Source organism: Nicotiana tabacum, chromosome 15, assembly GCF_000715075.1.
Source record: "Nicotiana tabacum cultivar K326 chromosome 15, ASM71507v2, whole genome shotgun sequence".
NCBI lineage: Eukaryota > Viridiplantae > Streptophyta > Magnoliopsida > Solanales > Solanaceae > Nicotiana > Nicotiana tabacum.
In genome coordinates this window covers 80507184-80520720 of record NC_134094.1, presented here as the reverse complement: position 1 = coordinate 80520720, position 13537 = coordinate 80507184, and the positions used below count along the sequence as shown (strand labels likewise).

General features: G+C 34.5%; 1 protein-coding gene across 3 annotated transcripts; it reads left to right on the top strand.

Moving 5' to 3' along the window:
• Nucleotides 1-3841: 3841 nt before the first annotated feature.
• On the top strand, nt 3842-13206 carry LOC107830436 (uncharacterized). 3 transcript variants are annotated; one of them, XM_075230913.1, is made up of 12 exons: nt 3842-4040; nt 5735-5833; nt 6387-6584; nt 6682-6806; nt 6894-7015; nt 7100-7182; nt 7760-7906; nt 11072-11185; nt 12001-12183; nt 12310-12404; nt 12493-12590; nt 12905-13206. In XM_075230913.1, the coding sequence occupies exons 1-12, from the start codon at nt 3999-4001 to the stop codon at nt 12994-12996; spliced, it is 1398 nt and encodes a 465-aa protein (XP_075087014.1). In that variant the 5' UTR covers nt 3842-3998; the 3' UTR covers nt 12997-13206. The 3 variants fall into 3 exon arrangements, with proteins under 3 accessions (XP_075087014.1, XP_075087015.1, XP_075087016.1); XM_075230914.1 differs by having other exon boundaries at nt 3846-4040; nt 5744-5833; XM_075230915.1 differs by having other exon boundaries at nt 3867-4040; nt 5765-5833.
• The last annotated feature ends 331 nt before the right edge of the window (nt 13207-13537 follow it).

Here is a 13537-nt window from a genome sequence, read left to right as displayed (position 1 = left end):
GACTTTTAGAAAGATAACTTAACTCTGAATATGTTCATAAAAAGCTTAAGGTGCTTCACTTAGTCCTTATACCTGATTTCTTGATAATTAGTAAAAAAAAGTATTTCAAAAAAAAAAATCAAATGTTTTAGTAGTTTAAACATAAAAATTATATTTGAAAATTTTGAAATCGACGTGTCACTTTAGAGATTTTAAAATACACTTTAACAAGGAAGAAGGACCGATCGCAAATACTAAATGCCTTTATTTTTAAGTCACACAACCCAAAGACGAATAAGAATTCATATATATGAACATATATTTAAGAAAGCCGACAAATGATATATATAGATGTCGAATACCCTTTTTAACCGAACGAGTGGAATATCAACCTAATAGCATCATGAAAACACTTCAGCTACGATACCAATGCCTTTCACAGAAGGTCTTTCTAGCAACAGAATAGTAAAATATCACATTTGGCGTCTTAGGAATTTTCCAAAATTCGTGCTAAAAGGAAGGACGAAGCTTAGCCTTAACATACCTCTCCAACGAACGTCCGAATGCCTGTAGTTCCTTCACGAAAGTTGTTCCTTACGTCCTAAGCTTCGAAACCACTATATATATGCAGCTTATACACATATATAAGCAGTTCATAAATGAGTTTAAATCAGCAGATTTGCCATATGACCCTAACTTGACGAAACGCCCGTAGAACTTTGTAAAAACGATCATAAAAGAGTCCCAAGATGATTACCTTGGCAAACCAAGTATAAATCCTGAAGAACCAGCAAGAACAACAATTTTCTATCTTCCAAAAATAGCTCCAAACACAGCTAATAGAAGGGGGAAACGATTGCAAAGCGTAGAGATTGCGCTTCTAGGCACGGGGGCAAACTTTAACAATAGAAATCGTTAAAAATGCACATTAATCACTCAAGAACACCATGAAACCCTCTCTTAAGCTTTCTCACTGTTTTGGGATGAAGATGAAATGTTTTGGGGTCTTAAAAGTCGGATTTTCCGACTTATACCACTTGTTTGACCCCACCCTGTTCGCGACCCAATTTTAGCCCGGACAGTCCGCGGTTAAATAGTCATAACTTTTTACTCCAATGTCGGTTTGATGTGAGATTTATTTGGTTGCAAACTAGACTCGTAGACCTTCGATTTGGTAGGTTGTGAGTCCCATAACTCTTTATATATTGGGAGAAATGATCTGATACATTTGACCTAAAGTTTAGAAAATTTATTAGAGAAATTTACGATAACTTTTGCCGACCTTTATTTCGCAACTTGCTTGACTCCAAAACTTAACATGTGACCAGTGTGATATTATAATACCTCATAACACATTATTCTTAGCATATTATATACTCTTAGTCTTATCCCACAGGTGCAAGTTAACTTAAACCTTCCGAACGCGGGGGGTGCTACCCGGGCCATTTCTTTAACCATGAACCTTTGTTTAAGGGATTCCTTTGACTTAAAGCTTTAGTTCAGTTCCTTGATATTATCACACATTTTCAGTCTTATTCTCCCAATGTGCTATACCCAATCATATATACTTAATATAATCACGCCACGTTACGTATATTACATAAGAGAAGAGAGAAATATCTGGGGTCTCACAGTAGACCAATCGATTACAAAGGTAACAATCCTTGAAAGAATATGAGCAAATGATCAAAATGATCATAATAAGGAGGAAATAAGCTCTGGAAGAGCCCACGACATAACATTTCATGAAACTCCGGAAGAAGTTCAGGTACCTGAAAATAAAGAAAGTGATGAGATCTCAACAAGTTATGTCGCTTACGAACTGATACGAAATGATCGTCGACGATATATTTGATACAATATAGTGCACAATATTATAAAAGATTGTGAGGATCGGACCTGTAGTCCAGACATCTGAAGATGTCATGCCATTTAAATATGACTCATTTGATTAATTCTATATGAAGATCCCTGAAGGATTAAAATGCCTGAAGCAAATTCAAAATTTCGGAAAATGTATTCAATCAGATTACAAAGATCTTTGTATGGTTTAAAGCAATCTGGGTGCATGTGATATAATCGTCTTAGTGAATATTTGTTGAAAGAAGGTTACATAAATAATGTTATTTGTCCATATATTTTTATGGCATCAAAATTTGTTATATTTGCTGTTTATATTGGTGATATAAATTTTGTTGGAACTCCAGAAGAGCTCCAAAAGGCAATTGAATATATTAAGAAAGAATTTGAGATGAAAGATCTTGAAAAGACAAAACTTTGTCTTGGTTTACAAATTCAACATTTAGCAGACAAGATCTTTATCCATCAATCTTCCTATACATAAAGGGTCTTAAAACGCTTTTACATGGACAAAGCGCACCCATTGAGTACACCAATGATTGTTCGATCACTTGAAGTGAATAAGGTCTGACCTCCAGAAGAGGATGAGGAACTCCTTGGTCCTGAAACACCCTATCTTAGTGCAATTGGTGTACTTATGTATCTTGCTAATGCTACAAGGCCTGACATAGCATTTTCTGTTAATTTACTAGCAAGATATAGCTCTTCTCCTACACGGAGACATTGGAATGGGATTAAGCATATATTGCGATATTTAAAGGGAACTCTTGATATGAGTTTGTTTTATGCTAACAAAGGTAGTGCAGATCTTGTTGGTTATGCAGATGCAGGTTATTTATCCGATCCCCATAAAGTTCGATCTCAAATTGGGTATGTGTTTACATGTGGAGGTATTGTCATATCATGGCGCTTCACAAAGCAATCTATTGCTGCTACTTCTTCAAATCATGCTGAGATAATAGTTATTCATGAAGCAAGTAGGGAGTGTATATGGTTGAGATCAATGATTCATTTTATTCGAGAAAAATAAGGGTTGGAATGTGATAAAAGACCCACAATTTTATACGAAGACAATGCTGCATGCATAACCCAATTGAAGGGAGGATTTATAAAAGGAGATAGAACGAAGCACATTTCACCAAAATTATTCTACACACACGATCTTCAGAAAAATGGTGACATTGATGTGCAACAAATTCGTTCAAGTGACAATCCGGCAGATTTATTCACTAAATCTTTACCAACTTTAACTTTTGAGAAGATAGTATACAAGATTGGAATGCGGAGACTTAAATATTTGAAACAAGGTTTTCATCAGGGGGAGTAAAATACGCGATGTACTCTTTTTTCCTTACTAAGGTTTTTTCCCACAGGGTTTTCCTTATAAGGGTTTTAATGAGGCAGCTAGCAATGCGTATTACTAAATATGTGTACTCTTTTTCCTTCACTAGGATTTTTTCCCACAGGATTTTTTCCTATTAAGGTTTTAATGAGGCACATTATCTTATAATGAACATCCAAGGGGGAGTGTTATGAAAATAATTATATTATGGATGTTCATATATTACTCCGCTATAGATAATCTTCCTGAAAAAGATTATCCATTTAGTACTCTGTTGAAGTTTATCTACAAGCAGGTTGCAAGCAGTTCAATGAAATGATTTGGAGCAACTTCTTATTAAACAGGCATGTTGCAAGCAACTCATGCAGACAACTTATAAGCAGCTAAAGAAAAGCCTTGCAGCTGCTTCCTGAAAAGCCTCACAACTGCTTCCTTTCTTCTATAAATAAATGAGTTTTCCGTTCATTATGTACATAAGTTTGAAGTTTGAATAATATATCAGTTTTTCTCTATACTTGTCTTTACTTTACGGTTAATATTTTATAACACTTTTATAATTGTTGAAGTTTTAATATCTACTCATAAGTTTTTAATAATTATAGTTCAACCCCAAAAATTTTAATTATCCCCTAATTACCAAAACTTGGTCAAAATCTTTTAATTTGTTCAAGACTTAGGGATCATTGTGCCCCATTCTTCTCGAGTCTGTATCACTGTCAACTCTTTGAACTGAAACAAACTTTATGTAGAAAAAATCAGGAGAATAGTTTAGAGCTCCCTCCGGAAACATCCAGAGAATCCTCAAGGCTCGACGTCAATGGCGAGGGTTCCAAGCAAGCACTCTCGCGATCAATTTCAGGTATATTCTCTCTCTCTCTCTCTCTCTCTCTCTCTCTCTCTGTTGCGTTATATTATTTATTTATGTATAAACTGAAAATGCCTTCTACTATTTCATACCGCTCTCTTACTCCAATAGCGGAGCTTATTAAAATGGAAATTAACTTCTTAATTCCGCGTTTTATTGATTGTTGCAGCTTTGTTCTACATGGTTTCGCTCTTGGATTTTAAGTCTGCAATTTTTTTTACTGAACTCTTGCTGAAACTAGATGTTGTTATGTGTGTGCTACTAAAAAAAAACTCAGGGAATTAATATTGTTTGTCAACTCTGTTTTTATTGGCGAGTAGAGTGTTTTATTTCTGGGATTTGTTTGGTGGAAAAATAAAAATGCACTAAGAAAGATTGCTAATATCCAAGTTTTGAAAAAATTGCAAACCGGATAGTGTTTTGAGAAAAAAGTTTAGTATTAAAGATTGATCAAAATGTGTAAGTGTTGGTTAAACATAAATTAGTGCGATGAAGTTAATAGTTGAGATAATTGGAAAGGAAAATGACTTCCACCTAATTGAGGGAAGTCATTTTTTCCATTTTGGTGGAAACCAAATACCAGAAAATAAGTCTTTTTCTGAAAATATTTTCCGTCATACCAAATTAACCTGAGATGGAGACGGGAGTCATATGATTGTGTAAAGAGTTCTCTTTTATCTAATTTGTATTTGGTGTGCAAGCATGAGACTCTTGCTTGTGTAGTCTGATTCCTTTTTGGTTAGGCTTAAGGCAGAACAGTTATGTCTAATCTTGTAAATATGACACCTGATATTGTTCGTGTATATATTGATTTATCACAAAAAAATGTCATGTCAAGTATTTATGTATGTATTGATTTATCACAAAAATATGTCATGTCAATGTTCTCAGTGATGCTGTGAAGGATAGAGCAGGTAGGATCGAATTATAATAGAAGCTGACAGAGGCAAACACATTAATTCAAATACCTTTATTATGACAATTTTATGTGAACCTTAGTAGTACCATTCCCAGTTCAGACGCGGTGAGATTTCTCTTCCTGTCTGTGACGTTATATAATGAGTGATTTCAAGTTTTACTCGTTATTCTAAATTAGAAAATGTATCTAGAAGCACTTTTATTTCCTTCTCAATTTTAGGTTGTATTTTTCAATTGACTTGATTTACCAACCAAGAGAAATTCCTTGTGAAAATGCAGCAAACTAAGCAGTGAGAAGAATTTGGGTTTTTACTCTATTCTGAAGTACCTCAAGTCATGTTTCATGTATCATGTGTACTTACTTTGTCTGTTCTGCTGGGGGTGAGCATGGTTGAAGCTAGCAAAAAGGATTTTAACTGGCAATACAGTTTATTAAACATGCTCTGGTTAGCTGACAGTCAAATTTTAGTTTTGCTCTTTCTCTTAAAGTTTTTTTTTGGTTGACACACATCCCGAACCTTTCAGTTTGATATATTGCATGCATCTCAATATCTAGACGTCTACCTCTCTGAGTTAACTAATGTTCATGTGTGTTTCAAAGGGCTTTTAATCGTCTGCTCTGCATTTGACTCTTTATCTTCCACCCACGTACTTACTAGTCTCTTACTTTTTTTCAAATGTTTCATGTGAGTGACCTGCATGTAATTTAGGGATTCATTTGCTTGATATTCTCTGGTTTGTGGTTTTACTGGCATTATTTGGCTGACCAGGACATGCAGGGGCTCTTGAATAACTTACAGGATTGGGAACTATCATTGAAGGATAAAGACAAAAAGATGAAATCGCAGGCTCGTGGCAAAGAGAAGTTGGTAATCACTTATTTCAAAACCTACCTCTTGATATGTACTGGTAACGTGCATTTTTAAATGATGCTTTAATTAATTGGAATTATGCATTGGTGATTCACTTTTCTTTGGCGTGTGACACATGTCATTTTGTCTTCCCCTATGTTCTGAGTCAATTTTCATCTGTTTGTGTGGCACTTCTAGGGGATCTTTGAGTGATATTTGTAATCTGCTTTAGAGGTGCACCTTTTGTTTGTGATTATGATTCTGAGATCTGCTGTTTTTAAATTGTTTAACTTTGTTTAGTAGATCTTTTTAGGTTTTCTGTCACTAGAATAATTGTGGACATCGCGTTGATTCAAGTGTCTGCAGCCGTTTATACCTTTCTCAGTCATTTTGGCTAAGATCAAAATATGTTTCTGCACACTCTGCCTTTGTTGTCCTTGGTTGTTGAAGAGGTTACATCATACGTACATCATCCATGAGGACTGTGGTGCTGTGGGTTGTTTGTAAATGATTTTGTCTATGTTGACTTCTCAATCCTAAACGTTTCTCCTTTCTCCTAATTACCTTACAGAGAGAAGACTGGAGCCATACTAGTGAACTTCCTACTGGTCCTCAAGTTACTGGGACACAACGAGTTGGCAAATCTACCTCGATCTCAAGTGCTGCTGGTCCATATGATTATTCTAAAAAGTACAATCCAACTAGCCATCTATCAATTGAAATGTTGTCAGAAGAGAGTAACATTGACGCCAATTCAGAGAAAGAGCTGGTATAATTTGATCCTTAAAATTAATTCTCCTTTTTTTGGGGGGGGGAATGAAAGCTTGGTCGTTATAGCTGGTGCTCTGCCTTTTATCTATTCCCAGGGTAATGAGTTCTTTAAGCAGAAAAAGTTCAAGGAAGCTATTGATTGCTATTCTAGAAGCATCGCACTTTCACCAACTGCAGTAGCTTATGCCAATAGAGCAATGGCCTATCTTAAGATCAAAAGGTAAGTTTAATGCACTTCATTGTTCTTTTAGTTAAAGTATAGTTAAGACTTGAAAAATGGGGAGCAGTCTTATCTCCTTGTATTTAGGTTTCAAGAGGCAGAGAACGACTGCACAGAGGCCTTGAATCTGGATGATCGCTACATTAAAGCATATTCTCGCCGTTCAACTGCTAGGAAAGAACTTGGAAAATTGAAAGAATCAATTGAAGGTATACTTTTATCTAAATTTAAGCATAAGGGGTACTGTCATATTCAGGTTTCCATATTTGTCTAATGCAACGGTAGCAGCACAGATGCTGAATTTGCCTCGAGGTTGGAACCACAAAACCAAGAAATCAAGAAGCAGTATGGAGAAGTTAAGGCTCTGTATGAGAAGGTGATCACTCTGCTTGGCCTAGATGCGATTTCTTTTTTTCCTCTTAAAAATTTGTTGCATTGTAATAATCTACAATGATTTCTTTCTTGGAGATACTTTGGTGCATGTCTCCTAGGACTGTGTGATGGTCCTAGTCCTTTGGAGGGTCTTACACTATATTTCCCTTGATGAAATGAGGAAAAGGGACTGGTGGTAAAATTGAAGTCACAGCTATACCATCCTTTTGCAATCACTTCACCTATTGAAGTATTATAATTCCAGTTTACCAGCCAAAATGTGTGCTTCATGTAGGCTTATCATGGATAATAATCTGGTTAATGGGAGATAGCGCTGTTTGTGCACATATAATGTGGGAGGAACTTGTGCAAGCTAACCGATAAAGTTCTGTTTGCATGCACTGAAGAACTATTGTTTAGTTTTCCTTGATTGCACCATGATACTTTTGTGTGGAGCATCATCTCTTGCTAGATCTCTTGTTCCCTTTCAGAGGCTGTATAATTTGTTTTTTGACATTTTATTTGTTTCTTTTATGCATTGATCACAGATTATTTAGCAATCAATTTAATCAACCTTGTAGGAGATTCTTAAAAGAGTATCAGCAGCAACAGGAGTTTCTGCACAAGGGGCTCAAAAGACTGGAAAGACAAATAAAACTGGCCCTGTGATCCAATCTGTATCAGGTAGTTCTCAAAAGGTGGCTGAAGTTCGGAAAATTCCTGCCAAGGTTGTCATTCTAAACCGTTGCATTTAATTTTCTTTTCCATTTTGACTCTAATGTTCACACCTGTGATTACTTTAACACTAAGAGGAAAAGGATTAAGATTGTTGGAATACTCTTAAGGTATTTGAATGATTATGCATATAATTAACAATTCCTGGAGGGATCAGTGGGAATTATTGGATTTTGATAGTATTATAGCATTGAAGTATCTGAATGCAAAAGCATGAACCAATTCAGTGTCATCTTGTATAATTTCTTAATAAATTATTGATTTTACCAGTTATTTAATGGTATTCAAGCACTCTTTAATAAAGAGAAAATAATATTCAAGCACTTAGCATACTAAAGTTAAACTGATGTGGGGAGACGTGAAAGATTTAGAGGATCGTAAGAAACTTTTATATGATGATTGGAGTTCATGCATATTTCCAACTATCCTTGATAGAATTGTGATTGGGTTTTAAATTTGTGCATTTTTTCCTAATATAAACAATAACCTGAGATGTTTTTCTCACAGAGTGATTCATTATCAGGTTCTGAGATTGACTATAATGGATTGTTAACATGTAAAATAATCCTCTGTTTCAATCTTTTATCTTCTATCTTAGATACTGGTACTCAAGTTAGATGTCAAATTTCGTAGTAAAATAAGTAGGTCTTTGGTGGGGATATAGTCTACTCTCTGGAGAATTTGAACTTTCTCTAATATAATTTAGGTTAAGGGTGGCAAGTGGGCCGGGCCCGGTCCTAAGTGGGCTTCGCGGGCCCGGTCCCAAGTGGCCGGTCCTATGCGGTCCGGTCCTAAACGGTCCCGGGCTTCGCGGGCTTATTGCTGGAACCGGCTCGGGACCGGGACCACGAACTAACGGTCCCGGGTTAAGTGTGCAGGTCCCGGGCCTAAGCGGGCCCGACAGATTTTTTCTATTTTTAATTTTTTTTTTATAGAAGTTAGAGAAAAAAATAGTAATAAAGATATATAAGCTATATTCCATTTATATACTATATATACATCTTAAAATATATATATATACTATATTATATATACATAGTATATAAGCCATATTCGATAGTATACATCTTAAAATATACTATATATACATCTTAAGCTATATTCGATTTATATACTATATATACATCTTAAGATATACTATATATACATGTATATCTACTATACTATACTATATATATATCTAGTATATCTAGTATACTATGTATATATAGTATATCTTAAGATGTATATATAGTATAGTATAGTATATATATATGTATATCGAATATAGCTTATATATCTTATGAGATGTATATATATTATAGACTATAGTATAGTATAAATATAAGCATATATATATATATATATATGTATATCGAATATAGCTTATATATCTTAAGTTGTATATATAGTATATTATATACTATACTATATATACATAGTATATACATCTTAAGATATATATAATATATATAGTAAGATGTATATATATTATAGTATAGTATAGTATAGTATAGTATATACTATATATACAACTTAAGATATATAAGCTATATTCGATATACATATATATATAAGCTTATATATATACTATACTATACTATATATACATCTTAAGATATATAAGCTATATTCGATTTATATACTATATATACATCTTAAGATATATATATATATATATATATATATACATCTTAAGATATACTATATATACATGTATATCTACTATACTATACTATATATATATCTAGTATATCTAGTATACTATGTATATATAGTATATCTTAAGATGTATATATAGTATAGTATAGTATATATATAAGCTTATATATATATGTATATCGAATATAGCTTATATATCTTATGAGATGTATAGTATAGTATAGTATATATAGTATATCTTAAGATGTATATATATCTTAAGATGTATATATAGTATAGTATATATAGTATATCTTAAGATGTATATATAGTATATCGAATATAGTTTATATATCTTAAGTTGTATATATAGTATATATATACTATACTATACTATACTATACTATATATACATAGTATATAAGCCATATTCGATAGTATACATCTTAAGATATACTATATATACATGTATATCTACTATACTATATATACTATATATATATCTAGTATACTATATATACTATTTTTGACAGCCCAACGTTTTTTTTTTAAAAAAAAACAAATAAATAAATTTTTTTTTAAAAAAATAGCCGTTCGGACCGTTTGGCCCGCTAAGGGACCGGGCCGGTCCCGGGCCTGACGGGCCCAATTCATAGTACCGGCCCACGAGACCGGACCAGGCCCGCTAAATCGGGCCAAACGGTCCTGGCCCGTTTGGCCCCCGGGGCGGTCCCGGGCCTGGACCGGCCCACTTGCCACCCTTAATTTAGGTTGTGGGGCTCTATCCTTATGGCAGAACATTGAGAAGTTATTGAAGCATGTAGGGAGAATTTTCTCTTTTAAAAAGTAGACACCATTTTTGGACAGTCTAAAAGGACAATTAAGTTGGGACAGATGGAATATCAATTATAAGACTGTTCAATTATATCTTTTGAACTGTTCATTTGGCCTATTACTTTTTGAGATTCATCACTCCCATGACTACGTGAAATACATAGTAAACTAGTTGTCGTTGAGGGTTAACAGACCTCACGAGCTAAAGACATAGCCACATGAGCTAAATAATTTGCAACTATAGGAATTGTCCACTAAAATGATAAAAAACCTCTCTGAAACATTCTACTAAGGCCCAAAAGACCCAAAAATTTTACGAATATCATTTTGCTCTCATGTTCCTTTTAATGAATTAAGATATGGCGCTAAAATATAAATATTATGTTAAACCAAAAAAAACAGCTGAGTTGTAAAAATGAGGTTCATGTGCTAATTTGAAGATTCCTGGAATTTTCCGGCCTGTAGTGTATTTTTGCCCTATCTGAATAAGTAAGAGCGCAAGCATGTGAAAGTGACATGGTATTCTGCATCTCAATATGTGGGTTATCTCTATAATGCAATCTCAACATGAATTTGACTTCTTAAATGATGTTAACAGTAGATTGATTATCGGGTCACTAATATATTTTATGATCTGGTGAAAATTAAGTCAAATACTGGTGTTCACCAATCCACAATGCCTTGACATTCAAATTCTGTGCCAGGAAAATAATAGAGATGTTCCTGGGACTGCTATGGAAGTTGAAGATACTCATATGCAGATTAATAGCAAAGGTTCAGATGCTTCTGCCACCGTTCCTACCCTGAATCCTGCAAAGGTTTTACTCCTGGATTTAGTTGTTTCTACTATTCCTTTCTGTGCTTTTTTGTGGGTGGAACGTAGGGAGTAATTGCAAGGTTCTAGTTCATATAAGCATACATAATGTTATGTGTCAAAAGGTTTATTAAGAGTATATAGTGGTGTTTATCAAAAACTTTGTGGTCATGTCTCATAGCCTTTTTCACAGTGGTAGTCATAATCCAGGTTTCATGATGACAAAGACTAAACCAATATCATTTTTTTTTATTGAACAAGTCAAGTTATTATCAATTACGATCACCAACATAGAATTAATTTGTAGTCAGATGCTTGTTCAGTTTGTTTTCCCATGCATAAAGCTATCTCCACTTGCTAGCTTTTGCACTTTTCTGCTCTAGAAGCATCTACAACATTCAGAACATGCCATGTATATTCAGGAACCTAAGTATGCACAATCATAACACTCGTCATGGGGAATTTGTTGAAAGTATTTGGCGGGGCTATTCAAGAGTAGTTCTACTATTTTGCAAACTAACGTTAAGATCATATTAAGGTTTCATCTCGATTGTTTTTTCTGAAAGGCCCTTGAGCATTTTATGTTTTAAGTAAGCGTTTCAAGAATACATATCCCTTACTGAAGTTTCACATATGCTATAACTTTGAATGTTAGTACCTCCAAGTGTCTGAATTTATTTATGACTATCTGAAAGTATTTTAATGACCATCTGTACTTCATTTACATGCAATATCACACTATTATTCTCTCTTTTCTGTTATGCTAATATTCTTATCATGCACATACCGTTGGTGTCACTTATCACTTATTTTTTGCAGAGAACTCACAAAAATAGCAAGCAAGAACTCAAGGAATCTGTCCAAGAGCTTGCTGCTCGAGCAGCTAGTCTTGCCAAGGCCGAAGCTGCAAAAAATATTGCACCACCAAATTCAGCGTATCAGTTTGAGGTTTCTTGGCGAGGACTTTCTGGTGATCGTAATCTGCAAACTCATTTATTGAAGGTCTAACTTACTGTCTTCATCTTCTTTTATTCTTTGTATTTGCTGGTCAAATCTGTGTTAAAACAGTCAGACCTCTTTTCCATTTCTCATCTGTTTCAGTAAGCTAGACCTGCTTTCTCTGTTCAGGTCACTTCACCTGCAACGTTACCCCAAATTTTTAAAAATGCCTTGTCTGCTCCGATGCTCATGGACATTGTAAGATGCGTTGCCACATTTTCCATGTAAGTATGGGATACATTTAGGTGGAATCTTCAAGTAGAGTTTGCAGATAGTTAATCTTGACATGTTTTCTCTCCTTCTATTCACCAGTGAAGATATGGATTTAGCAATTAGATACCTGGAAAATCTTACAAAGGTCCCAAGGTTCGACATGATCATCATGTGCCTTTCATCCACTGATAAAGCTGGTATATCTCTTGAGTATATAGATTTGCGTTTTTATTTCGTGTAATTACATGTTTTTACTTCGTACTAATGTAAGCAATAAAGCCCTTGCATAATAATGATCCACATCGTTCCACTACTTAGTGAAGAGATTTAAGTGTAGCAGTATGAGACACATGCTACGGAACATCATCGTGGAACATTATTTTCCTGCATAATTCCACTAATCTTCATGATTTCCTCTTTAAATCTTCTTGGGCTAGATGAGTGCACCCTGTGCATTAAATTTATGTTGCATATTACAATTTAGTTTTACTTATTTCTACATCTTAAACAGAACTTGTCAAGATATGGGATGAGGTTTTCTGTAAGGGAGCCGAGGAGCACACTGCAACCCTCAGTGCACTTCGCTTGAACTATGGCCTATAACAATGATGGAGTTCTCGCTGGTGCAGTTAATGTAAAAACTTGACAATCTCGTATTATTTCAGATCTTTGTAATTGTACAAAGCGAATGTGACTAATGTGTACGTGGTTGTAGTTTTTGTTGAAATGGGAGCTTTCTTGTTGAAATTCTGTGTCTCGGTATCTTTAAGATGTTTGAAGACTTGTGACAAGGAAAATTTGATATTTCCATCAGTGTCGCGTTGCTGTGTCCTTAGAGGACATTAAAATCATTTTGCTGGAGCTGAGATAGTTAATTTTAAAGGTGGGCTTTCGTGAAGGGGAGATTATAAGCAGGAAATTATAAGAACTCACATTTAGTGGTAGAGTAATGCATCTCCGTTTGCCTGAAAGTATTTCACTTTCAGTCGTAGCTGTAATTATGGCTTCAGAAAAAAAAAAGAAGGAAAGAAATAAAGAAAGCTACGTTGACTTGACTGTTGGGGTAATGCTTAGAGTTGTTTTAAAATTCTCAAGCAAATCTGTTGATTCATGTTGTGAGTTGTAACTGGTGGATGGCTATTTC